Source organism: Ovis canadensis, chromosome 12 (genome assembly GCF_042477335.2).
Source record: "Ovis canadensis isolate MfBH-ARS-UI-01 breed Bighorn chromosome 12, ARS-UI_OviCan_v2, whole genome shotgun sequence".
Lineage (NCBI taxonomy): Eukaryota > Metazoa > Chordata > Mammalia > Artiodactyla > Bovidae > Ovis > Ovis canadensis.
The window spans coordinates 65,986,772-66,013,247 of NC_091256.1; the positions used below are offsets into that span (position 1 = coordinate 65,986,772).

General features: G+C 39.2%; 1 protein-coding gene and 9 non-coding genes across 30 annotated transcripts in view; 1 reads left to right on the forward strand and 9 right to left on the reverse strand.

The window, feature by feature from the left end:
• Positions 1-32: 32 nt before the first annotated feature.
• LOC138416694 (small nucleolar RNA SNORD47) lies at positions 33-109 on the reverse strand. Its single transcript, XR_011247814.1, has one exon. It is a non-coding gene; the product is annotated as a small nucleolar RNA SNORD47 (small nucleolar RNA).
• Positions 110-793: 684 nt separating this feature from the next.
• Positions 794-874, reverse strand: LOC138416697 (small nucleolar RNA snR60/Z15/Z230/Z193/J17). Its single transcript, XR_011247817.1, has one exon. It is a non-coding gene; the product is annotated as a small nucleolar RNA snR60/Z15/Z230/Z193/J17 (small nucleolar RNA).
• A 165-nt stretch (positions 875-1,039) lies between these two features.
• LOC138416754 (small nucleolar RNA SNORD79) lies at positions 1,040-1,120 on the reverse strand. Its single transcript, XR_011247865.1, has one exon. It is a non-coding gene; the product is annotated as a small nucleolar RNA SNORD79 (small nucleolar RNA).
• Positions 1,121-1,363: 243 nt separating this feature from the next.
• On the reverse strand, positions 1,364-1,428 carry LOC138416706 (small nucleolar RNA SNORD78). The gene has a single exon (XR_011247826.1). It is a non-coding gene; the product is annotated as a small nucleolar RNA SNORD78 (small nucleolar RNA).
• A 241-nt stretch (positions 1,429-1,669) lies between these two features.
• LOC138416696 (small nucleolar RNA SNORD44) lies at positions 1,670-1,731 on the reverse strand. Its single transcript, XR_011247816.1, has one exon. It is a non-coding gene; the product is annotated as a small nucleolar RNA SNORD44 (small nucleolar RNA).
• Positions 1,732-2,008: 277 nt separating this feature from the next.
• Positions 2,009-2,077, reverse strand: LOC138416704 (small nucleolar RNA SNORD77). Its single transcript, XR_011247824.1, has one exon. It is a non-coding gene; the product is annotated as a small nucleolar RNA SNORD77 (small nucleolar RNA).
• A 288-nt stretch (positions 2,078-2,365) lies between these two features.
• On the reverse strand, positions 2,366-2,447 carry LOC138416751 (small nucleolar RNA SNORD24). Its single transcript, XR_011247862.1, has one exon. It is a non-coding gene; the product is annotated as a small nucleolar RNA SNORD24 (small nucleolar RNA).
• Positions 2,448-2,607: 160 nt separating this feature from the next.
• Positions 2,608-2,670, reverse strand: LOC138416708 (small nucleolar RNA SNORD75). The gene has a single exon (XR_011247828.1). It is a non-coding gene; the product is annotated as a small nucleolar RNA SNORD75 (small nucleolar RNA).
• A 354-nt stretch (positions 2,671-3,024) lies between these two features.
• On the reverse strand, positions 3,025-3,104 carry LOC138416695 (small nucleolar RNA SNORD74). Its single transcript, XR_011247815.1, has one exon. It is a non-coding gene; the product is annotated as a small nucleolar RNA SNORD74 (small nucleolar RNA).
• Positions 3,105-3,587: 483 nt separating this feature from the next.
• The window catches only part of ZBTB37 (zinc finger and BTB domain containing 37), a 33,187-nt gene continuing 10,298 nt past the window's right edge, over positions 3,588-26,476 (forward strand). Inside the window, exons 1-7 of one of the 21 annotated variants that reach the window (XR_011247771.1) lie at positions 3,732-3,775; positions 4,307-4,504; positions 5,514-6,473; positions 9,027-9,126; positions 9,269-9,403; positions 13,803-14,042; positions 15,334-16,107. Coding sequence is in view for 9 of the 21 variants with exons in the window: in XM_069546082.1 (XP_069402183.1) it covers positions 5,551-6,473; positions 9,027-9,126; positions 9,269-9,403; positions 15,334-15,822 (1,647 nt within the window). In the remaining 12 variants the exon portion in view is untranslated. The other 20 variants (XR_011247781.1, XR_011247780.1, XR_011247775.1 and 17 more) reach the window with 20 other exon arrangements.

A 26,476-nucleotide genomic window follows, 5' to 3' on the forward strand; every position in this document is an offset into this window, starting at 1 on the left:
GAAAAAAAAAATGTGATACTTGTTGCTAAAGTAACCTCAGAATTAAAATGGAACGGTTTTTTGGTTGATATCATTCTATTCATTTGGCAGAATCATCACATCACTGGTTACCTTATAACTCATCAAAAATACCAGAAAATAACTTACCTCGAAATCTTCAGGACAAAACATCTGCCTGATTGAAAATGAACAATAAAGACTTTCATTTACAACATGGCCTTATATATATGATGCCATTAAAATCTTCATTTAAAAATTGCCCTTTCTCCCATTTTAACATCTTTCAAAAAAAAATTCTAGGTGAGTGAGTCTGTTCTGGACAAGGTGAATCTTTCTCATGATACATTTGGCCAAACCCAGAGTACACAATACCTTAACTCCAATGTAAGTCAATATGTGGTGTGCACGCTCAGTTGTGATCACATGGACACTGTGATCACATTAGACTGTAGCCCTAGCTTCAGAATTTGAAGTGCCAATCTCATGCTAGATGTTGATCGGGATGTGAGGATGCTACACAGGAAGTTACTGTTCCATTTTGCTGGGAACCTGAATTGCTCTAAAAAATTACTATCAAACACCAGCTGAGTAACTCATTCTGGTGGTGTCTACAGTTATGACATGGCAATTTCCTCAGTTTTAGCCTGTTCTTATCAAAATGTTAACTCCTAATCCTGAAAGTAACGTATAGAATATTTACATTATACTTATCCAAATCCTGAACATTTCAGTGAGACAAGGACTAATTTGACTAATTTCCACTTTCAATGGTATAAAACAGAATTATTGCAGCCAGATACATCAGATAGGAGCGAAAGACAGTATTTGCTCATCACTGTTAGTCTGCTGAACTATGTTTTCATCATTGTATCGGCTTTAAATCACAAAACACAAAAACCAAACTTGAGACTTCCATACCTTTGGTTAGAACTCCTGATTCCTTGCATTGTAGTCACTACCTCTCTTCACACCTGCAGAAATTAAGTTACTTTTAATAAGTAGCAATAGATTTCAAAATACTGTTGATAGTGATTCAAGATACTGTTTCAGTTTTTTAAAACTTCATTCTTTTTCAGAGAGATTCCCATCTGTTTTATTATAAAAATCATCACTAACAGTACCTTGCTTAGTAATTAGATAAGATTGATCTGTCCAACATCAGAAAACACTATCAAAGTCAACTACTTGGACCAGCACATTTCAGAAACAATATAAGCCCAAATGCCAGCAGTCGCTGTTTTCGTGTCTTACCCCAAAGAAGTCAGCCACGTAACAAAACATGTAGCCATCATCTGTAAGGAAAAAGACCTTTTCATTAAAATGTCAATCTTACTGTTAAATTCTTAAGTATTTTGTCAAAGGGTTCTTCAGAGTTAGACTTGTCAACACGCTAATTTCAGGTCAGACATTTGCTCAACATCATTACAAAAACCCTCTCCATCCTTTTCATAGCATGCTCAACATGCACTTACAAACCAGGCAGATTAGCTTGGTAGTTAAGCATTCAACTTCATCAGCAGTCTCTAACAATGTTTTTGACATTAATACTCACCAAAAAGTCAGGCCAACTGCTTTGGACAGGTCAAGGATTCAAGTTCACCTAAGAAATAAGAGTGGTTTTCTAATAGCCAAAGAAAAATTTTCTCCCCACAAATTTTAAAAATGCCTGACATCAGATAGAGCTAATTAAGACCTTCATATTCAGTCAGCATTTGCTTATCATCACACAGGCTGTTTTTAAGAAAGGACAAGGAACTGGCTTTTATTTAATGCTTTCCGTATACTTTTCAAGCATTTCAAGGTAGGATTGCTTCCTGTGCATTGGAAGGCAACCCTAAAAAGTCATTAGTGGCATTCTGTCCTGTTTGCCCAGTCACCAATGTTTAGTTCACTGGAAATTTTACTTACCTCTTCAACTTCCAGTCAAGACTGCTTAATGGCTACAAACAAAGAGAGACTAGATTAATAGTAGTAGTTTACATCTACTATCAGCAAGTTTTACTAACTCAGATACATCAGAAAAAATGGTTTCTCTTTCATGATTCATATCTGTTGAACTATGCAACCATCACAGTATCTGTTTCTTCAGATTCCTCTTAGTATTCACTATAATAAAAGAACGCAGAGATTAACATTTGAAAAGAAGGGAGAGAAGTCCCTAATATAAGCACCAGCATCTGCCTGGCACTCACTAGTCCCTTTTTGAAAAAAATTCATAGTAGTAAGTAAACGGATTATAATTTTAAAATGGTTTCTCACCTGTCTGATCATAGACACAGCACCAAGCTTGAGCTTTAAGACCTGGGAAGAAAGTTTCATGTCAAGGTAGGTGCAATTTCTGTGTTCTCTGAACAGCCATTTCGTGTGCCTCAGTTAGAATAATGGTGGTAAGAATTCTCGTCATCCTCACAGTCAAGAGTAGCAAATAAACTCTCATCATTGTGGCACGTTCAGTGGACTTTCAACCTAACTTTCCCTTGTGAGGGAATTTCAGTACCTCACCCCAGCAGTAGTTGTCATCCTTCTGGTACACAACTAGAAAACAGACAGAAGAGCATCCAATGAAATATCCTGTGGTGCTAAGCTAATCATTGTCTCAAGTATTTAAGCCTCAGAATAGAAATTTTCAGAAATCCCTTCTGTCCACTACTCTGTAAACCATCACAGGCTTAAAGACCACATCTAAAATTTCATGCTTCCCACTGTATTTAGCAGTTTCTTACCTGCCCAACAGAAGCCATCAAAATCCACATTGGAGTCATGCCTGCCGCGGTTCCTACGAAAGGGTAATTTTAAAAATGTATTTTGTTCTTCTAACTTTTCGTCACTTACATATCATATACACAAATCGTTTACACACCCGTAACTCCATGAGAACCCCACAAAATTAAGGTTAAGCGATGACAAAAATGGTGCAATGCGAAACGCCGCCATTTAAAGAACCACGTGGCCTTCCCTAAAACAGAAGACCGAGGAAGGTTCATTCCCAGGTCATTAACAAAGACCCACTCGGTGAGTGGGGTTACGCCGCCATCAGAGCCGTTGGCATTCATCAACACTCTCAGATGTCCCTACCAACACAGGCTTCATCAGAGGCAGAGCAAACGAGCTGCGGTTTTTTCCGCAGTTAGGCCCTATAACCAAGAGTATAAACTAGATCGTTCCCGCACTCAACTCGCAATCCACCACCATCTCATCTTAGGAGAGCCCTGCGATGGCCTGCAAGTGGCCTAGGCATACCAGCCAACTTAAGGATACCCCAACTGCCAAGGGCTGGAGGACCCAGGCTAACTACTTACTGAGCAGCAAAGAATAACTCACAGATACAGCCAGCTGGCAGCCACGAAAGACCGAGATGGCGGCCAGGCGCCTGTATATAAGTAGTCTGCTCCATGACGTCATGACGCACACTCTCCGCCAGAGACGGCTTCAGCTCCTCCCCCCTGTATCAGTCTCCTCCTCTTCTAGCCGCACCCCCGTCCCGTCCTCCAAGCCCGCCCCTCGGCCCCGCCTTCGGCCCCGCCTCATTCGGCCATTGTGGGCGGGGATACAGTTGCCCACGTGATGCAGGATTCCCGCCCTCCTACAGACTGAGGAGGAGGGGAAGAGAGGGGAGGGGGCGCGAGGGACGGAGAACGCTGGGGGAGGGGGAAGGGGGGCGGTATAAGGGTGAGTGATTTCCTTCCGGCACGTCGCCCGCTCCGGGGGAGGGGGTGGGGGGTTTCACTTCCGGGACGGTGTTCCGGCCCATTCCGGCCCATTTCCACCCCCGGAGGTAGGTGCTGCTCCTTGACTGGGCTCGGGCCCCACACGGTAGTCCCGCTGCCCTGCCCTGGGGCCGCCTCGCCCGGTCTCCGCCGCAGCCTGCCCCTGGGGCGCTCAGCCACTTCTCTCCACCCCGCCTCAAGGAACCCGGAGACCTTCCACCCTCTTGGCCCCGGGCCGCATCGAGCTGCGGGACCCGCCCCCTCGTGGGCCCCTCCCTCAGGACCCCGGGATGGGCGGCCCCCTCCCCCACGGCAGCCCGACACACCCAGATACACACACCCACCTCTGGGCAGCTCCCCGCCCGCTTACGCCTGCCGCCTGGACCGGGTCCCGGGGCGCCGCCCCCTTCCCGGTCCTCTACCCTCACCTGATTGCTCGCTCCGGATCCGCTCGCCTTCCTCTTCTCTCCGCCCCCGCACCTCAGTGACATTTCGCCCCTCTGCCTGTTCTCCGTTCCCCACGCTTCCCACCGCGGACTAAAGCCACTTGAGTACCGGAGTGGCCAACCCCATGCCGTTCCCGATTCTCCCTCTTGCAGCTCTCACCCCTCCAGTGCCGACGGTAGAAAAAGACCTTACTCCAGGGGCTTCCTCCTCACTGGGGAATTGCCGGAAAGAACAAACAAAAAAAGGCGCTGGTGTAGGCTCCAAAATAAACATCTGAATTCATGATGGCATCGACAGAGGCTCTTATTGGATTAAAAGTTTCAAAACAAACAAAAACGCTTTGGAAAAAGGTCAGATTGGCTAAAGTTGGTTCTTGAACGCAGTGTATACACTTCCCTATTTACTGATAAGTGTGTTGTAATTTCGGGCAATACTGTGAGCTTGTCAGGATAACTTTCAGATCTTAGGTAACTACGTGTGCTCAAGTCAGTGTCTTTCTAATGGGACTTATACAAACTGCTCTCAACCGGTGAAGATTATTGGATGCAGTTACAGACCTACTGGTTTAGATGTTTTTTAAAAAATCTTTTAAAGTAAAAATATTGGCCATACTTGGTAAATTCTGTTTTTCACTAGCTTTGGGCAACTAAACTTTAGAATCAAAGTATCATTGCCACCCTGAAAATTCCAACTTTGGATTTAGATAGAGGCAGCTTTATTTACCCTTTCCTAATCCTGAGGGTGAACTTCAAGTAATCTGAATTTTCGTGCTGACAAAACTTGAAGTTTTTCCTAACCTTGAGTTTGCCTCCAAGTGCTAAACCCAAAGTCTTTTTGTGTGGGCTCTTACTCTTCAACTTAGAAATAATGGCTTATCTGGGATATTGGTCACTTTGTAAAATAGTAAATGCTAATTCATGCAGCATGTAGTGAAATGTTCAGAGAGGTATTTGATCGCCCACCTGTGTATAATTAAATTTATTCAGAAAGCTGCTTTGTTATATTGTATGCAAATACATTATGATCAACATTTAGAAAATAAAAATTGTTGCACTGGTTTTCTTTTACCCCCTCTATTCTGTTGAACTTCAGTTTTGATGTTACATAGTTTGTTAATAAGGAAAGTATGGGCATAACTTGAATTTTTAGAAGTCTAACAGTCTTTTTGGTTGTAATGGTATCTTGCTTTGAAACCTAATCTACTAAACCTGTTGATGTTTCTTTTCCATATTTAAACATATGGAAGGTATCTTAATCTACTTGGAGATTTTGAAATTTCACTGAATACTATTTTAAAATAGGTTTGAATTGGAAAGGAGTGGTTATAATTACTGATGAGGGTTCGGTTTTCTCTCGCAGCAGGGTTGAATGCCTGCCTACACCCTCAGGCACGACCATGGAGAAAAGTGGGAACATACAACTGGAGATCCCTGACTTCAGCAACTCTGTCCTGAGCCATCTGAACCAGCTGCGCATGCAGGGCCGTCTCTGTGACATCGTGGTCAACGTGCAAGGACAGGCTTTTCGGGCTCACAAAGTGGTCCTGGCTGCCAGCTCCCCCTACTTCCGAGATCATATGTCCTTGAATGAGATGAGTACTGTCTCCATTTCAGTCATCAAGAATCCTTCTGTTTTTGAACAGCTCCTTTCTTTCTGTTACACGGGGCGGATATGCCTGCAACTGGCGGATATCATCAGCTACCTGACCGCTGCCAGTTTTCTGCAGATGCAGCACATTATAGACAAATGTACCCAGATCCTGGAGGGCATTCATTTCAAAATTAATGTGGCTGAGGTTGAAGCCGAATTAAGTCAAACAAGGACCAAGCATGCAGAGGGACCTCCGGAGTCTCACAGAGTTACACCAAATCTAAACCGCTCCCTCAGCCCCCGACATAATACCCCCAAGGGAAACCGGCGAGGTCAGGTGAGTGCTGTCCTGGATATCCGGGAGCTCAGTCCTCCCGAGGAGTCCACCAGCCCGCAGATAATTGAACAGAGTTCTGATGTAGAGAGCCGGGAACCCATTCTTCGGATCAACCGAGCAGGACAGTGGTACGTGGAGACAGGGGTAGCAGACCGAGGAGCCCGGAGTGACGATGAAGTTAGAGTCCTGGGAGCGGTACACATCAAAACGGAAAATCTAGAGGAGTGGCTTGGGCCTGAGAATCAGCCTTCCGGAGAAGATGGGAGTAGTGCAGAGGAAGTCACGGCCATGGTGATTGACACCACAGGCCATGGTTCTGTAGGACAGGAAAATTATACTTTAGGATCTTCAGGAGCCAAGGTGGCTAGGCCAACAAGCAGTGAGATTGACAGGTAAGTTGGTTTGTTTGCCCATCTAGTGGCTTACTGTGTAGACGTAGCTAAAGCAGGCCCTCTGTGTGACACAAAGAGCATCTTCCTTACTTGATGTTCTTCGTCAAAATAAGTTTATGTTGGGGAAACTGAAAGTGTGCCAAAAGACTTGCATTCTAATTTTTTTAAAGCAGGAAGCTCCTACTCCTGAAGTGTTCACAGTGTTGTGAGAACTATGTAAAGTTAGACACTTCATGAATCAGAATAGCATCTGCAGTCACACTAGGATCAGTAATTGCCAGGGCCTCTTCGGAATTCCAGGAAGAGAGCTGATCATCAGCTGTGAATCTGACAGCATTGCCCTTCCTTGGTATGGTCTCACACAGGTAGGTGGCCTCTGGGAGTTTCACTTTCCTTTGTAGCAGTTTACCTTTCTTTGCCTCCCCTTCTACCAAATTTGAGGAAGTATGGTACTAGCAGTGATGGTTCTTTTTAGTGTAATCACAGTAATTTCAAAGAAAAGCTTTTTGAGTGTTTTTCATTCCTTTTTTTCACTTGTCATTTGACTATATCGTTTCCGTTTTCTTTCATTGATGACAGCTGCTACCATAAACCTGAGAGTTTCATTTTTTCACCAGTGCTACTATGCGCTATGCCTTACTTTTCTCTTTCTAATACATTGCGATTGTTTCTTTTGGGGGAAATAACAATAATTTTAATCTAAGTTGAAAGAAAATCTTAAAGAGAAAAGTATTACCAACTTTCAGTTCAGTTCAGTTCAGTTGCTCAGTCGTGTCCGACTCTTTGCGACCCCATGAATCGCAGCACGCCAGGCCTCCCTGTCCATCACCATCTCCCGGAGTTCATTCAGACTCAGGTCCATCGAGTCCGTGATGCCATCCAGCCATCTCATCCTCGGTTGTCCCCTTCTCCTCCTGCCCCCAATCCCTCCCAGCATCAGAGTCTTTTCCAATGAGTCAACTCTTCGCATGAGGTAGCCAAAGTACTGGAGCTTCAGCTTTAGCATCATTCGTTCCAAAGAAATCCCAGGGTTGATCTTCAGAATGGACTGGTTGGATCTCCTTGCAGTCCAAGGGACTCTCAAGAGTCTTCTCCAACACCACAGTTCAAAAGCATCAATTCTTCGGCGCTCAGCCTTCTTCACAGTCCAACTCTCACATCCATACATGACCGCTGGAAAAACCATAGCCTTAACTAGATGGACCTTAGTCGGCAAAGTAATGTCTCTGCTTTTGAGTATGCTATCTAGGTTGGTCATAAATTTTCTTCCAAGGAGTAAGCGTCTTTTAATTTCATGGCTGCAATGATTTTGGAGCCCCCAAAAATAAAGTCTGACATTGTTTCCACTGTTTCCCCATCTATTTCCCATGAAGTGATGGGACCGGATGCCATGATCTTCATTTTCTGAATGTTGAGCTTTAAGCCAACTTTTTCATTCTCCTCTTTCACTTTCATCAAGAGGCTTTTTAGCTCCTCTTCATTTTCTGCCATTAGGGTGGTGTCATCTGCATATCTGAGGTTATTGATATTTCTCCTGGCAATCTTGATTCCAGCTTGTGTTTCTTCCAGTCCAGCATTTCTCATGATGTACTCTGCATATAAGTTAAATAAACAGGGTTAGATTGGTAATATTCTTTTCCTTTCTTAAAAGTTTAAAATTGAGTAAATGAACAATGGTAACTAAAGAAACTATTCCTTTGGTTTGCATCTGGTCTTGAGAGAGAATGTGTCATAAATTCAGAGTGTATATATTGTATCTACTTCACTTGGTCTTGGTTTGAGTATTTTCCTTCTTCTGTCCTTAATAGTTAACATATTCTTGAGCCTAATGCTTACTGTCACCTGTATGAGCATTGTTGTCCCCTTGTTAGAACTGTATCAGGAACTAAATAGCTCTAAAGACAGAGGTTTTTGATCTCCACGGTCTATATCAACAACCTGAAATATATAGCAAATTATGGGACTTTGGGAAAGGATTAACCAAAAACCTAAAATTTACGCAGAAGAAACAAAAGACCTAGTTTTAATTTATTCCTTTTTGGTTTTCTAGTACTTAACATAAGGATAGAAGCTTATATTTAGCCTTAGCTTCACCAGATCATATGGTCTCTCAGCTATGTAATTTTTTATTTCTTAAAAATTTAGTAGGGCAAACTTTTCTTATTTCATGTGGGCGTGCTAAGTCGCTTCAGTCATGTCCAACTCTGTATGACCCCCCATGGACTGTACCAGGCTCCTCTGTCAATGGGATTCTCCAGGCAAGAATAGTGGAGGGGGTTGCCAAGCAATCCTGGAGGGGTCCTCCTGACCTAGGGATCAAACCTGTGTATGCTGTGTGTCCTGCATTGGCAGTCAGGTTCTTATCATTGGCACCACCTGAGAAGCCTTCTTATTGCATATATGATTCTATATTGACTCCATGAAAGGACTTCTTAGAAATCTGTTGTTCGATTTGTTCCCCCTTCCTAGACTATAAAGGAGGCAGACATCAGCAGTTTTTAAGCTCCTTGACACTGCTTTCCTGTTAGTCCCCTTTTGCTCCTCTTCCAACAGATTTAGCCCCTCCGGCAGTGTTGTTCCCTTGACGGAGAGACACAGAGCCAGAAGTGAGTCGCCTGGGAGAATGGATGAACCTAAGCAACCTACTTCCCAGGTATGTAGTGGATTTGAGATTGCTGCGGTGGTTGAAGAAATTGCCACCATGTGTGAACATAGTATAATGAATAAGAAAGGAAAGATGTTTTGTTAAATAAATGCTGCATTTGATTACTTTTCTCTTTATTTTTGCTTGTGAGCATGCAGGAAATGCACTTTTGGTGTCAGCAGTTTGGGAAGTAGAAAAGGATAAGATTGTGGAACTCTTTCCTGATTATAAGAGCCAGTCTGTAGTCCTAAGAGTAATAAAAATAACCTCTGAAAACTTCATGCAGGTAATTTAGGACCTGGGATGGAGAAAGTTTGATTTTGTACATATGTGGTTATAAGACTGCATATTTACTAGTTTATATGTATTGTGTATTTGTAAACAAATTGCTTATGCATTTTTATCTCCTGCTTGCTTTTTAGTATGTTTATATCCTTTCATTTATTTTCTTCCTAAATGTCTTGTTAGACTAAAATGTTTTTAGAGAGGATAGAAATGATGTCTTTAATTTGTGACTTCTTAGCAAATAGTATAAGTATGTATGTATGATATTTTTGTTCATATTGAAGATTGGTTTTTAAAAAGTTAGTGAACTCACCAAGTAGAACACAATAAATTATAAACACTGTGGCCCTTTAAAAGGAAACACTGGTAGATTGAGATTGCATAGCTAATTTTTTATCTTCTGCACAATATTGATAGTATCTTTTAAAATTTTGTCTAAACCATTGGATGTTTATTATGTATATAGTGTAGTAACAGTAGGAAGACATTGTTATCAACTGTATCTATGTGTATATTATCGTGCTGTTTGGTACCAGAAAAGGAATTGTAACCATTAAAGAATTTTTCAGTTTTGGTAAGGTGTGAGAAAAAGTGTTTACAAACTTGAAGGAAAAGTAAATTTACTCGTATTATTAGGGCTGTTTTTCTCCTCATCTCTCCAATAAAATATGATGATTATGTGACCAAAACTATTGTAAAAATAAATACAGCAGTGAGACAGACCTTACAGTTTAAGGTGGGCATAAGACAGACTAACAAATACACAAAACACATACAGATAAGACTATATAGACTTAAGTAATGGTGTTGTGGAAATAGGAGTGCTTAAAATGCAGTTACAGGAATCAATATCCGCTTAAGGAAAGTGTTATTCAGGAGAGTTTAAGTGTGGTTTTTAAAGTAATTAGAAAGAGATAATTTATTCCATATGTGAATAGGATAGGAATAAAACTTGGAATTCACCAGGGTATTTACCAGACTGAAACAGAAGGTACAGGTTGTAAAGAAATAGAAGATAAGTAGTATTGTCTGGAATTGATATTAAGAGATGAGTTTAATATATGCCTTGACATGCATGAAAGTTTATTATGGTGAGTCTACTCACCAGTTATTGTTTTCTCACCACAGAGAACCAAAACAGGACATGTCTTATAGTAAGAATAAATTTTGATAGGCTTGAAGAGCTTCTTGATTATAAGAGTGATTTGACTGGAAAAGACTACTAAGGTCACTCCTTTATTCTAAACATTGTGTTTTTCCTTTTTCTTTCACAAGAAGGTTAAAATACTTGGTCTGATTTTCTAAGTGATTTATAATCTTCCAAACCTGGCTTTTCCTATCATTCATCAGCATTAACCATCCCAAACAGACAGATTCTGTGCCTCATCAAACTTCAGCCTCTGCCTCTTGAGTCAGGGATACTCACTCAGGCGTCTGGGTCCATGCAAGGCCCGACTCCTAGTTCCATCTGTCCTAACTATCCCCTTTGATCTCCCCTTCTTAAACCACTATAGCATTTACACGTGGCACCGTATAATTTCTTCCTAATTCTCTACTGACTCTTGTAAATGATTCTTTTCTGATTTACATTAATTTGTCTCCTAAACTGAAATCTCCTTGATAGCAAAGCCCACATTTTCTGATCTTCTTAGTATCTCATGTTGTCTTCTCAGGTGCCACTAAATGGGAGTCGTTTTACCTCTAAGTAGTTCTGAATAGCTAAAATTACTGAATAGGGACCTAATAAAGAGACAGCTACTAAATTAAGTCCTCAGCTTTAGAGATCATTAAATAAAATTAAGAACTAATCAGATGATTTTTGAATTCCCTTCAGTTCTTTGAGTCTCTGATTAGTAACTGAAGATTGGGATTGTGGACAGCTATGAAGCCCTTGTCAAGAATCTAGACGGGTATTTATTTTAGAAAATATGGAAAGCATCCATTTATATGGAATTTATTCATCGTATGGAATAATTCATTTAGAAAACAGTTCTTGAACACCAGCTACGTATCAAGGACTGTCAGGTTCTAGCATATTCAGCAATGTAGGATTGTCCCTGTGTGTAAACAGTTTACAGTCTACTAGGGAATTGCCAAGTGGGAAAAGTGAAATGATCCACTTTTTATTTATTCATTTATTTATGTCTGCACTGGGTCTTCATTATTGTGCGTGGGCTTTCTCTAGTTGCAACAAGCATAGCCTACCTGCTAGTTGCAGAGCTTGGGCCTCTCATTGCAATAGCTTCTCTTGTTGTGGAGCCTGGGCTCTAGGGCGCTCAGGCTTCAGTAGTTGCAGCCTGTGGGCTCAGTAGTTGTGGCATGAGGGCTTAGTTGCCCCAAGGCATGTGGAATCTTCCCAGACCAGGATCAAACCTGTGTCCCATGCATTGGCAGGCAGATTCTTAACCACTGGACCACCAGGGAAGCCTGATCCAGCTTTTTGTGATAGAGACAACCAGGTAGCAGCCGTTTTTGTCCTTGCTTCTTTTTAGAGTTCAAAGGAATAAAACTACCAAAGAGACATTGTTGCCCATGACAAGGACTGATCTACATTTTATGCTTATTTATTTGCTCTTTTATTGCAGCTTTATTGCAGTAATTTTTAGGCGAAATTGATCATAATGTGTGAGTTTTCTGATTATGGTTCATGATAGATAACTAGAATAAATTTGCATAGATAACTAGAATAAATTTACTTTCTTTTTGTGGATAGTACTGCCATGACACTATTTTCCTTAAAGTTAGGCCTTTTGTTTTTTTTAGGGAATTGGTAGCCTCAAGATTATGAATACTATTAGGAAACTTTGTAATGTTTAATAATAGCTAACATTGAGTTATGCTAAGTACTTTATTAATTCATTCAGTGCTCATAGCATCTGCTCAAGGTAGATGCTGTTATTATATTCATTCTACAAATGGAGAAGCTGATGCACAGAATAGTTAAATAACTTGTTTGAAATCAAATAATAAATAGGATGGAGATTTGCTGTTTGCTTGTTCCTTTTTTGGGCGATGAGGGTTGCGCTGGGTCTTCGTTGTGGTGCGTGGACTTCTCTCACTGTGGTGTGGTGGCTCTAGAGTGTGCAGGACCAGTAGCTGAAGCATGCAGGCTTAGTTGCAGGATGTGGGATCTTACTTCACTGACCAGGGATCAAACCCAGGTCCCCTGCACTGGAAGCATGGAGTCTTATCCACTGGACCACCAGGGAAGTTCCCAGATTTAAACCCAGGTTCCAGCATCCTTAAATTGCTGTAAAGTATAACCAGAGGCTTTCAGGGATATCTCAAGGTATACTGTTATCATATTTGATTCTCATAAGAATATAATAGAATTGGCAAAACATATACTAACTTTTTTATTTTATGGATGAGGAAACTAAGCCTCAGAGAAGTTGTTTTGTGCTTTGTCAGTGCTCATCCAGGACCTTTTATTGGGATAATCCCTCATTCTTTATGTGAGTTCAGTTTTGATTATCCAGTGAATTAGAGCAGAAATGTTAGATGAAATAAATCAGAATCTTCTAAAGCCTTACCAGTCCATGCTTTTCTTTACATACTGCTTCCTAAACCTGCTGAGAGCGACCTCTCTTCTTTTGGAAATACTGAAGAGCACTATTGGCTAACAAATGTGAAAGGAGATAAAATACATTTTTAGAAAAGGGTGTAAGATTAATTGCTAGATTCATCTTTCTCCAGTTAATCCAGAGTCAGCTTTTACATATTCTCCTCTTTGCATTGGTACTTTGCCTCTGCTAAATGTATGTTTTCCTCCTACATACTTTAAATGCTTATATATATTTGTGGATATGTATATAATTTTTGTTCAAAACATTATACATAAAACATATATGTGTTTTATATATATATACACACAATGACTTCAGAAGTCATCAGGATAAATAAATCAGAAACTTATGAATGGTGATATTTTAATACAGAATTTTGAATGCAAAGCATTTATAAATGCAAGATTTTTCAATTATTCATTCAAAAGAATATAGTATTCCCTCTCCCTTCTAACTTTCAGATAGGAGGAAGACTTATTTCATATATTAAATACTTTGACTATTTAGATTATGTTCAGATTAGGTAAAACAAAATTAAGATTTTACTTAATTGATATTAAGGAATTACTGGGAAGTTTTTAGGTGTGATAGTGGTATTTTAATTACATTAAGAAGAAAAGAATCCTTATCTCTTAAAAATGCATACTAGAATATTTATGTATGAAATTATGCCTGAGATTTTCTTCAAAAAATAATGTGAAAAAGACAAATAGGTGAAGGTAAAGGAAAAACAAAATTGTTCATTCGTTGACATTGTTGGATGATGAGGATTCAATATAGTATTGTATCTAAAACTTAATAAAAAGTTTTAAACTATATATATTTCCTCTTCAGTTAAAAAAAAAATTAAGGACTTCCCTAGTGGTCCATTAGTTAAGAGTCTGCCTGCCAATGCAGGGAACATGGGTTCAATTCCCGGTCCCTGAAGATCCCACATGCCTTGGAGAGACTAAGCCTGTGTGCCACAACTACTAAAGCCTATATGCCTAGAACCTGTACACCACAATGAAGAGTAGCCACTGCTCGCCACAACTTGAAAAAGCCTGCACACAGCAGTGAAGAGCCAGCACAGCCGTAAGTAAATAAGTGAGATTTAAAAATTAAATCAGAAAAGGAAAGCATTTATTTTTCAATAATTATCTAAGTAGCAGTAGCAGAGTTTTAATGCTTTTACAGTAATTGCTTTTTTTGAATGTCTTAAGTAATTCTATTTCACAATGCAAGAAATGTAACTTAGTAGGGAGACATTTTATAAATTAGGAGAGATTGGAGTGAATTAGCAACATCATTAGGAATATGTATTCCCCTTACTTCTCTTTGTTTCATCTGTTTTTTTCTTTTTAATTTTTTTTTTTTTTGTATTTTTTTGTTTTGTCTGTTTTTTGTTCAGTTTTGTCTTTCTGTTCAGAAGGCAAATCAGAAATCAGGTCTTGTACTTCTTTCTCTGTGATACCTGTCATTGTATTTGGTAGACAATAGCCAGTTGGTAAATACTTACTGGATATCAAATTGTGAAGAGGTTATAGGAAGGAATAACTAAGTTAGTAAATTCGTATCTCAACCTAGTTTCCCAGTTCTTTTGCTAATTTTCTCTGAGGTCACTTAAACGTTGATCAGTCTTTAGAATAAAGGAAATATGTTGATGTGGTACTAAGATATTTTGGGATAAAAAAGAATACTGTCATCTACAAGTTATATACATTTTTATAAAGCTAGTTACTGCTGGGTTAAATTTTGGTATTAATGATAATGCCAGAAATATGATTTATAATGTGCTTGCCATAGTGTATTCTGTACTGTCAGATATAATAGCCATTAGCCATGTCATATGGCTATTTAAATTTTAACTAATTGAAAGCAATTAAAATGAAAAATTCAGTTCCTCAGTCACGCTAGCATATTACACATGATAATAGCCACATGTGTTTGATGACAACTATATTAGATGGTGCAGATTATCAAATAGTTCCATCATCACAGAAAGTTCTATTGGACCAACACTGCCAAAGTATCTACCTGATTGTCTAGATTCTGATTGCAAATTAGAGTCCAAATGGATGGTAAGAGTGGGCTTAGATTCTCCTATCACTGTAAATTCAAAATTTAGCAGGAGGTTAATAAGCGTGAGGTTTTTCAGCCAGAAAGTAACTCATTTGTCCTGTTCTTTTATGGTAATAGAGTAGAGTAGCCTCAGTGTTCTAAAAATACCTATCTTAAAATCTTTACTTTTGGGGAGTAATTAATTCACTGTTTGGATCTCGGCTAAAAATCATTTAGCATAGAGACAGAAGTGAAAAATGATTTGATGTCTTTTACTGTATATACTTACATAGTTTCACTTGCCTGTTGTCCTCACCTGGTACAGGTAGAAGAGTCAGCAATGATGGGAGTAAGTGGCTATGTGGAGTATCTCCGAGAGCAGGAAGTATCTGAGCGGTGGTTCCGGTACAACCCCCGTCTCACCTGCATCTACTGTGCCAAATCTTTCAACCAGAAGGGGAGCCTGGACCGCCATATGCGCCTGCACATGGGGATCACACCATTCGTCTGCCGCATGTGTGGCAAGAAATATACCCGGAAAGATCAGCTGGAATACCACATTCGCAAACACACAGGCAACAAGCCTTTTCACTGTCATGTTTGTGGAAAAAGTTTCCCCTTTCAGGCCATCTTGAATCAGCACTTTCGCAAAAACCACCCTGGCTGTATACCCCTGGAGGGGCCTCATAGCATCTCCCCTGAAACAACTGTCACATCTCGGGGACAAGCCGAGGAAGAATCACCTTCACAAGAAGAGGCAGTTGCTTCTGGGGAAACTGCCCAGGGCTCTGTGTCCACTACTGGACCAGACTGAAACAGTGAGGGGAAGGGGGCAGACCCTCTTCCCCTTTGGGCCATAAGTTACCAGCGTCAGGGCCATGGACTGGTACTTAGATTCACGAAATGCCGCATCACCAGATCAGAAGATGCTCCCAAGATGTTGCCAAACTAGAGCATCAGCAACATACACAAAAGCACTAGAGGCTCTTCCCCTCTTTCTTCCCACCTCACACTTGGAAAATAATCAAGCAAATCAACTTTCTAATTCAGGGATCAACAGCCTTGGTTTGTTAACTTTATAAAAGTTTTTTTAACAAAACAGTGATAAATGATCATTTCTCTACCAGTCATGTTTGAACACTGTACTTTGATCCATATCACCCTGGTGGCTGTCTTTGCCCAGGTATAAAACACAAAGCAGGAGCCTTGGTCATCTGAACCAGCCAGCCACGAAAGAGATGGAAGTCATCATGATGGTGATGATAAGGGGGAGTTTCTCTTCTTCCTTCCCTGGCAGAACTTGCAGTTTCATATTTCAAGGAAAAAAAAAAAATACTGGTAGTTCTTTTTGTTTTGAAAGGTTAGACTTAATCTTTGCCCAGGCAGGGCACCGGATACTTTGCCTGATTGTTTCACAGAAGTGGCCATCTTGGAGCAGTATTCTAATGGGCAGCATCATCTGAAGCACTTTAGGCACCTGGAAGTGAAATGAGCAGCGAAGTGTTTACAATAGGTATTCCTGCATTTGGGGGCTTGAGTGTTGTGTCAAGGAAGAGGGGAGCAAGGGAAGGAAGTGTTTTTGTTTCGTAGTTACCGAATATCGAATAACACAGAGCCAGCTGTACTGCAGCTTCCTGATCAGTATTTGTAAGCCATAATGCTTGCATATCTTCGGGTGTTAAGAAATGGCTCTAGTCCAGATGGATAAACGTGTAAGGCTGACTACCAAAGTTTCATCTAGTCTCTTCGGCTCCTAGTTTCACATAACAGCAATATTATACATCAAAAATGTCACTTTACAGTGAAATGAGCCTGGATTCTATTTTTAAATTCACAGGTCTCCATATTTGATAACTTTTATATGACATTTTAAACATTTTTTCTGCAATATTGTGGTTGTAGAAATTCAACACTATGGTTCTTACTGCAACCACAATTCCATTTCCTCCTGCATATGAGATAGTTTATATTTTCAGTCCTATAGAAGAACCTCACTAATCCATGTCTTGCGTCTGCAAACCTAGTAATTCATAAACCAACCATTAGCAAATTGCTGGTGACTCCAAGAGCTTTGCTTTTTAATAATACACTACAGGGCATTTACCAGGAAACATCATGCACAATCATGTTGCAATAAATTGATCAAGGGGATCGATTTTGATCAAGTTTGGTTACTTAATCATTCCTAAGATTTTTGAAACTTCAAGGGACCTTTTTGGTAATTCTGGGTATTTCTGAGATTCTTAATCCAGCACCTAGAGTCAGTAAGAATTTACCAAACATAGAGCTTCAGATGCCCTGTCTTGCATGCAGAGGATGAAGGAGGATCATTAAGGGATGCAGGCAAGTAGATGCTTACAAGTCACAGTGCAAATAGAAAGGAGAAAACTCTCTGGCTTCTCATAATTGATCATTGATTTTTTAGAGAGTATTTAAATACATAGTGGTTTAAGAAATTGTTTTGGTACAGGGGCATAGATGATTGTAAAAGAGATTTGGGAGAGGGTTTGATCATGGTGGTGAGCCCTCATGAGAACATTAGTGGTGTTCCCCCATCCTGGGAATGCTTTGTTATGTGGAAAAGTGAATAGGAAAGAATGGCCTTGCTTTGATGATCAGAAGTTAGGATGCAGAGGATAACTTAAGCAATCTGAGACCTGTATATATACATACAGCTGTACCATATCACTAGTGAATGGTTATTTTTCTCTTCTGGAAAAACAGAATGTGTCTTTTAATAGGAATGTAATGATGTTACTACCATTTGATTAGCGCCTACCCTTAAAAGTCATATTGAAGCCATATTTTGTCTTCAGAAAACAGAGTGGCATTGTCTTTAGTTGCGCAACAGCATGATAGGGTGAAAACTGCTGCCTCAGGCCATCTTAGGGAGCAACTGTGCTCTGTGGCATAGAAAAAGTGGAGCTGAAATTAGACTGAAATCTTTAAAGAAGCATTTTAGCTGGCAATCGAGGTTTTCAGTGGACAGATTCTGCCATTACTAAATAGGCCAGGAGGTGAGAGGTACAGAATATGCTGCTTTAGAAGGACTGTTTAAGCCTACCAAAAAAATATAAGTCCATCCTACTTTTGAGAAGTATGCTGGAAAGTTCTGTATTGCTTTGTTAGTTTTTTAGATGTTATATGAGAAAATAGAGCTTTTAAAACTATTACCAAATTGTAAAAGGTGCAGTCATTTCTGTGAAGAGGAACTTCAGCATTTGTCAGTACTCCATCCAGGGTGAGCAACAGACATTTTAAGTGAACTAGGAACTGTTTGATAGATGTGGAAATGCTATGAGGGTTTGATGGTTCCCCCCTCCCTTTTTATTCACTGCTAACAGGTTTTTGCTGTGTCTATACTGTGAATAGAGTGCTTCTCGGTCATCTAGGACCACTTCAGCACAATCATGTTTGCTGGTTCTCTCCTCTTAATTGGCCTAGTGCAGAGCCATGAAATTCATGAAAACTCAAACCAGCTTAACTCCTGAACAGATTTAAGTTTCTGAAAACAATTTCTTCATTTTAGTTAGAAGAGATATTCTAAATAACTATCCAAGATTCTTATCCAGATTCACTGTGACATTGTCTTAGTTCTTAGCTAATATCCTTGTAGGGACATAGGAGTTAGTGTTCTGTCTACATTAATGAATAGCTCTATAGGTATGTGCACAGAGGATACCTCTCTTAAGGATGTACTGCATGGACTTTTAGCTAATGCTGAACACTCATTACCAAATTTTAACTTGCACGTGTCACCTTGTGAAGGGAACAGCATTAGCAATGAGAGCTAAATCATTGTTAAATACTCTAATGCCGTGAAATAGCAGACTGGAACTGTTCATTTGTTGAGTAGTCCTTAATAGCAAAGGAGCTACCTAATATTCTCAGCAAAAGAAGAGAGAGGACATTAATCTACTTTCATTCTAAAAGGTACCTTTTATTTTCTCTCTCAGAATTCTGATACCAGTTTAAAATATGGCATTGGCATAAACAGTAATACTGTACTTTAGGCAGAAGGCTCTTTCTAATGACTTGTTCTCTCTTTACTCAGAACCGTATTTACCTCTGAACAGAGTTGCGTTTTCTGTGAGTAGCAAACTACCCCCTAGTTATTGATTATACCAGAGGGTCAAAGCTAGTCTTGCCTATGTAAGCATAAATTAGTTCCTGAAGGACAAAGATTGGTAAACAAGGGAGATAGCAGTTAAAGGAAGTTTTGGGTTTTGTTTTTTTTTTTCAGTGTTTCCAATTCCCTCTATATTGTTGAAACAGGGTTTTCCAAAGATGGCATGACAATAGAAATAAACCATTTTCCTACTAACTTCATAGTTGAAATCTGACCTTGGTTGGAAGTGGTTTGATAGAAGAGTGAAATAGCAAACTTCATCCTTAATAGCTGAATAGTCTTTGGTCAGGAAATAACTTTCAAAAGTTAACTGTTTCTTAACATTAATTTTATTTTAACTGGTAGAAACAACATTTTGTTTGACTAAAAGATCTAATTTAAAGAAATGAAAGCAATGAGGAATAGAAAGGAAATTAAATTTGAACAAAGATGAAAAGTCTTAGTCATAGTGGAAAGGCATTTAATCAGGGAGGAATTGGAATCTTGGAAGTTTTTATTTTTTCAGCTGTAACAGGCATGCGGATTTTTTTTGTTTTGTTTTTTCTCTTCCTCAGATGTTCTCCTTATCTGTGTATTCATTCATTCATTATTTTGGTTGCTGAGATTTAGAAAAAGAACAAGTAGCAATTAAGCCAGATAAATCCCTCCATTTGAGAGGATGCCCTAAGGGGGCAAAGTGTATCTCTAGGATTTAGGAATTAGATCAAGATTCAGCAAACCACAGTCCCCAAGCCAAATCCTGAGGTCACCTTTATGTATAAAGAAAGTGGTAGTGGAAGAGAGCCACACCTATTCATTTAGGTATTATGGCTACTTTGTACAGTCATGGCAAAGTTGACAGAGACCACATGGCCTGCTGTCTGGCTCTTGACAGAAAAGGTTGCCAAGTCCAGAATTATTAATAGATTTGAAAGAATTATGCCATCCCACTCAATTTGTCACTCTTGCCATTTTGCCTTTTTAACAGATTGGTTGAGGTTTTAAGTTTGTATCAGTTTCTTGAAAGAAGTTGCCATCTTTTTCTAGATGCTTGTCTCATTTGTGCTCCTTCTTGAATCCCATTGCTTTAAAGCATTTAGAGCAGGCCTATGATTTGTCCTTGCCTTCAAGGTAGATTTAGTTGAGGATGGTAATTACAGATTTAAGAAAGTAATATTTAAAAATGACTCCCATGCATGATAACGTAAGGTTAAATGAATATCATGTTTACAGAAAATACTGGGGAAGAGAAGTAATGTTTTTATAAGTAAATTTTGCCATTTCTCTAAGTTAACAGATGATGATGGCAAGAATGGGTTTATTCTCTCTAGTATTAAAATTAATTTCTCTTAAGAATAAGTGGTTTGATTTCTATCCAAAGTCTGTTTTTCTAGATTAGAAACTATCCATTTCTTTACTATAAATCTTCATTTTAATTTACTCAAGTAAACTCACTCTGTTCCATGTGGAGTAGTAAAAAGCCAAAATATTCCTTTTTTAAAAAAAGAAAAAAATATTTTAAAACTTAAACATCTGAAGATTGAAAGTTCTTTTTAGAACTATCTTCCAATTTCTGTTATTGTTTGTAATTCTCAGTATATATTGGGACATTATATATTTGCTTTGTGAATGTTCATTCTTACTGTTCAATTAGTTTATTTATGCTAGATGTGGAAAAGTAAATGGAAAATGTTAGGATGAAAACATAATTCCTTACAAGAGGAAAATATAATGGCTCCCCATTTGTAAACAGTGCATGGACTTCTGAGTTAAATTTATCTGGGCAGAGTGTTCTAGACCATGCTCATACAATACAGTGAGTTTGATTCTTACTTTGTTGTGAGTTCTACCAACACATGCAAAGTTTGGATGAGTTGCCTAGCCGCATATATGGCACCTCTTCACTATACATTTTATTTTTAAAGTTGCCTTTTTCTAAGTTGGAAATTAGGTTTTATATGTTACACCCTCAGAGTAATAGATAATCTTCATCTAGAAGCTTCCAGTATATTTGCATAGGTCAGATCTGCTTTGTCTTGGAGCAATTATATTAGTAATGAGTTATTGAGATTTTAGAGTGCTGTTTTCCTGGTTAATTTGGGATTCCAGTTAATTTAGGGTATAGGACTTTGAAAGAAACTGTATTTAGGTAGTCCAGTGAATAATTTGCATACACCTCCATTTGAGGTCTTGGTAACAGATGTCATTTAAATAAGAATCTGTTGAAAATAATGGAGTTTGCCAAGCATTATGACTTCTTTGATAACTATCAGTCTTAATGTGGTTTTGCCTCCTTTGCTTTCTAGTGTCTTTCTGTTTTTCACTCTTCTTATTAAGTGGTGCTTTTCCCAGGACCAGTCTTTTTACTTTGCATTAAGTAACTTTTCTTGCTCAGGACAAGCCAAAGTTGGATAGTTTCATACTTTCAAACCTGACTTAATTACATTCCAAACCTGCAAGATATCTGTACAAACTATTTGGTTTTGTGTAGGCAGACTATCTTTTCCCTCAGTTGTGAAGAACAGCAGTGGCTTAGAAGCCAAGCATTGCCTGAAATATGCATTACATTCACAGAGGGTACACATATAAATAAATGTCTTATCTTACACCTTCCCCATTATCTGTATAATAATACCTCTCATTAAGAAAGGTCCATTAGCTCAAATAGTGGAAGCTTTAAACACAAAGCTTAGTTACAAAGGCAGAGCAGTTAAGGGGGGAAAACCACTTTTCTAATGCTTGCTTTTTTTTATGTCAACTCAGTAAGTCCTGTTAAGGAAACTAGAATTCACCACCCACTCAAGGTATTTGTTCAGCATCTCATATGACCAACAGCACAATTTAATATACTGTGAATCTTAGAATCTGAATTAATCCATAATGCCGGAAGTCAAAGTATGTATCTTATGGGGAAATGTTTCCTACCCTGTGAAATCACTTGTCTTATATAGTAGGTAGCAAGAGGAGAATCTGTTCTATTAAGTACATTTTTGTTCCATTAAGTAATTTTTGGTACCACACAGTGTGCTTGGAATTTGTATAGCAAAACTGATTTTATACATAGTTTAGATGTGGCTTCCTGTACTTGAGAGTCCTAAACCCACTTGGTTAGAGGCTGGTATATGCATTTAAAAGCCATGAGGGTCAAAAAGAAGGGGATGGAATTAACCATACTAAGTGCTTCAGAGACATAACTGCAGTATATTCTCAAAATAACTCTCTGAGGTAGTTAACAGAAGTAGCTAAAAATCTCTGACTTAAACTATGTGTTAACTATGTGTTAAGCACAGTTTAATGTTCCTCACATTAATTAACTCTGCTACTCCTTAGGACAAACCCATTAGAGTAGATGCTGTTACTGTCCTCATTTTAAAAAGAAACAGACTCAGAGAGGTTGACCTAGGCAGTCTTTCACTAGACTCGACACTCTTAATGACTATGTTGCCTTTAACAGGTATAATATACCATATTTTATAGATGAGGAAACTGTTGAGCCCAAGATGACACGATCGATAAATTGCAGAGCCAGTATTTACCAATCTGATTCCACAGCCCAGACTATCTCCAGTACATCATGTTAACTCTGTTTACTTAACAGAGTTGGAGTGAAGTAGACTATACCATAGCCAGTAACAGCACTGCTTTTAGTGAACTTTAAATTCAGGAGTAAGTGATCGGAAGGTTTCTCCAAGAGATAATGCAGTTGATTTCGAGCAGATATTGCATGGTGAACATTTTCTGTGGATATTGCCCACCAATTTAGAGGCGTCACCCATTTGGTGGTTCTAATTGTGAACAACTGCTTGAGTTACTGCTACCAAGGTGGAAATTGAAAGATCGCACTCCAGTTTCCTGTTGCTATGTGACGAACTCTCTAAACCTCAGTGGCTTAAAACAGCAACTACTTTATGTATTTCATGATGTTGCAAATCAGAAATTCAGGAAAGGTTTGTCTAGGCAGTTTCATGTTCCCTGTGGTGATGATTCTGGTCATCTGATAGTATTCAGCAGGTGGTTGGACTGGTCAGGGTGTCCAAGGTGAGCTCATGGTGCTGACACCTTGGATGACCAGAAAACTTGGCCCAGCAGGCCTCCTCCCCATCTCTGGAGCCTTGGGGACCCTCCATCTGATCTGTCAGAGTAGTCAAATTTAGGAGATGGCAGCTCAGGCCTCCAAGGCCTCTTCAAGGCCAGGCCCAGAGCTTTCATAAGAGTCATCACCATACACTATTATTGGTCAAAGAAGTCACTGGTCAGCCCAGATTCGAAGGGAGAAGAGATACCTTACCACTTGATGGAAGATGTGTCAAGGACTGAGACCATCTTTAATCTGTTACAGGCAGCAGTAGGTGTTTTGGATTTGTCTTAACTCTTGTGTGTTCATTTAGGTCAGTTTGTGCCGTAAGAAACCATTTCTTCTACTTACCATGGGTTAGAAGCTAGAAGGAGAATGAAACAAATACCTGGAACAAATTTCATTAGCTTCCCACCCCCAAGTTTCACTTACAGCAAAATTTCCATGTTTTCTTTTGTACAAGTTCCAAATTATTGCATTTGCTCTTTTTTTTTTTTTTTTTCCTGTGAAGCAACAGTAATTATCCATGCTAAACCAGAAATAATCTATAGAGGAAGTAAAAACCTTGCTGTTACAGACCTTGATTTATTAGAGATGTCAGCTGTAGTTTGTTTTCAAATAGGCAAAAACTCCTGTGGTATGGAAAATTCATACGGCTGTTAAATCTGTTTCAACAGGAGTTTCTATTAAGTGGCTAGATGGATTATATTTTTGACATAATTGAAAATTTTGCCTACATATACTACATATCTTTGTTCTGTGCTCAGTCTCTCAGTCATGTCCAACTTTTCACAAGTCTTTGGACTGTAGCCCACTAGGCTCCTCTGTCCATGGCAAGAATACTGGAGTGGGTTACCATTTCCTCCTCCCGGGGATCTTCCCGACCCAGGGACTGAACCCTCATCTCCTGTGTCTCCTGCATTGGGAGGCAGATTCTTTACCACTGAGCCGCTGGAGAAGCCCCCTACCTATCTTTACTGCCACCTCTGGCACAAATTTGTGCTGGAGAAGAGGTTCATTCCATTTATATTACCTTCCATTTTGGACACTGTTGCTCCATTTTATAGTTGTTAATCCTTTAAAAAATTATCAGTTGCTACTGGCTTTTGTTGTCTGAAATGATAGATCATTGAAATGTTATGATTTGGGGTTAGATTTGTCAAGTTTAGGATGCTTTAACTCCTGCTGGCTTATAAAAGGACTTTATTGCTTTCAGAAGAAATAAGGGCAAAGAATAAATTCTGTTGGAAAAATGATCATCCCCAGATCAACTTTCTAAGAGAAGAAAGGTTTGATGTTATCTGTCCATTCCATCTGCAGTGGTTTCTTAGAGATTTAGTTGTAAGGGCTTCTTGTTGGTCAATCCCAATTAGATCATATAGTTGAAGGGATCTCTGTTCTCTGGTCAGGCCTCAGGAATCACAAATACAGGAAATAAGAAGGGTACTCAGGGCTGAAAACTTAATTTAGGACTCTAGAAATCCTGGGACGGGAAAACAGGACTTTGGCATTTGTGGTTGAATAACCAGGTATGGTATGTTTGAGTCGTTTAGGCATCCGGATTAATTAGATTTTATCATATAATGATTGGGGCAAATTTTGATGAATAAGAATCAGTGAGCCTTAACATTTTCCACTCGGCTGTACCTCAAAGTCTGCCCATTGTGACAGAGAAAACCTTTGAAAATATATTCCCAGGGAATGCAAAATTGGTTCTAGGTACTTTTGCTCTAAGCATCTTCGCCATAGACATGTCTGCTGCAGGCATTTTCACCTTAATTACTAATTCACTGCAAGGCAATTTTCCCGTAAAAGATAAACTAGTAAAAAATAAAAGAGGGATATTAAAGGGGACAAAATGAAACATGATGAATGAATGACAGTGCTTTTAAAAAACTTGAAGGCAAATTACAAAGCATTTGAATACATCTAAAATGTGTGTGGTTCATGGCAGTCCTGCACAAATAACTTGATTTTCGTATTTTGTGTGTTGGACCTAAGTGCTTGTCTTCCAGGTCTTTCATTCTTAGTATTGAGTATTTTGATCATCTCCTCATCAGCATTGTGCATTTTCTTTTTTCTTTCATTGAGAGAGGTGTCAGTTTCCAAATAACCAGGATGCGTATTCGTAACCATGCTTTGTATTGCGTCATGAAAGCCTCTGCACTGTTGTTCTTGGCATCTTGTCATACGTCTGTTCATACTTTCCATAGTTGTATAGGAAATGTGGGTTCAGCTCTGCACCTTTGAGACTTTTGGCCTGTTTATCCTCCAGTGTAGTGTGTTTCAAAATAAGACACCAACTCATGGGGCCAATCGTCATCATCTGTCAGCTCAATAAAACCATCAGTAATGTCACTAACGGGGAGACATGCCTGTCAAAACCAAACTATCAAAGCAAAAACTGTCACCTAGTTATTTTATCTTTTGTGGCAAAATTGTCTTATGGCCAGTTAGTCATGGTGCAAAAATGTTTGCAGCAAAGAAGCTCATAGCAAAAATACTGGTTACTTGAAAAATCTTTGATAATCTATGAAGATGCCTCTCGTTCAGGATCTTATAGCCCTTTGGGCCCTCCTCTAGATTCTCTGACTCTTAAATTTGAAATCATCTGGTGGTTGCACAAAAACTTAAGTACAGTTGACTCTTGAACAATGTGAGAGTTAGGGTGCAACCCTCTGCAAGTGGAAAATCCACCTATATCTTAATAGTTGGGCCTCCGTTTCTGAGGTTCCTCTGTATCTAGGGATTCAGCCAACAGCTGGAGGTGTAGTAATGTAGCATTTACTATTGAAAAAAACATGGGTATAAGTGGACTCATGCAGTTCAAACCTATATTGGTCAAGGGTCAACTGTACTATGGTCTCAAATTGAAAAAGAGGACAAAGAAGAAAGGGAACCTGTAGACTGACAGAATACTTATTTTTTCTTTTCAGCCTCATAAGTCTAAGCCATTAAAGCTAATAACAACTACCTGAGAAATTACTATGGTTTAGATTTCTGCATTTAGCACATCTTAAAGCAGATGTTCTTGACATATTTGAAGATGATCTACTGAGTTTCCTGTAAATTAACAGAATCCTAACTCTGGTGGTTCTTAAAAGAGCTATTACAAAAACCAAATTACAACACAGGGAACAAAGCTTAAAATGTGTTTCCTCTGGAAGCCAACATGCTAAAGCAGGGGTCACTAAGAGTGTGGCTGAAATCCACTTCGAGAATGGCTATCAGTCAGATAGCAAAGATATGTAAAGTTTATATGGTATTTGCTATTTTTACAAAAAT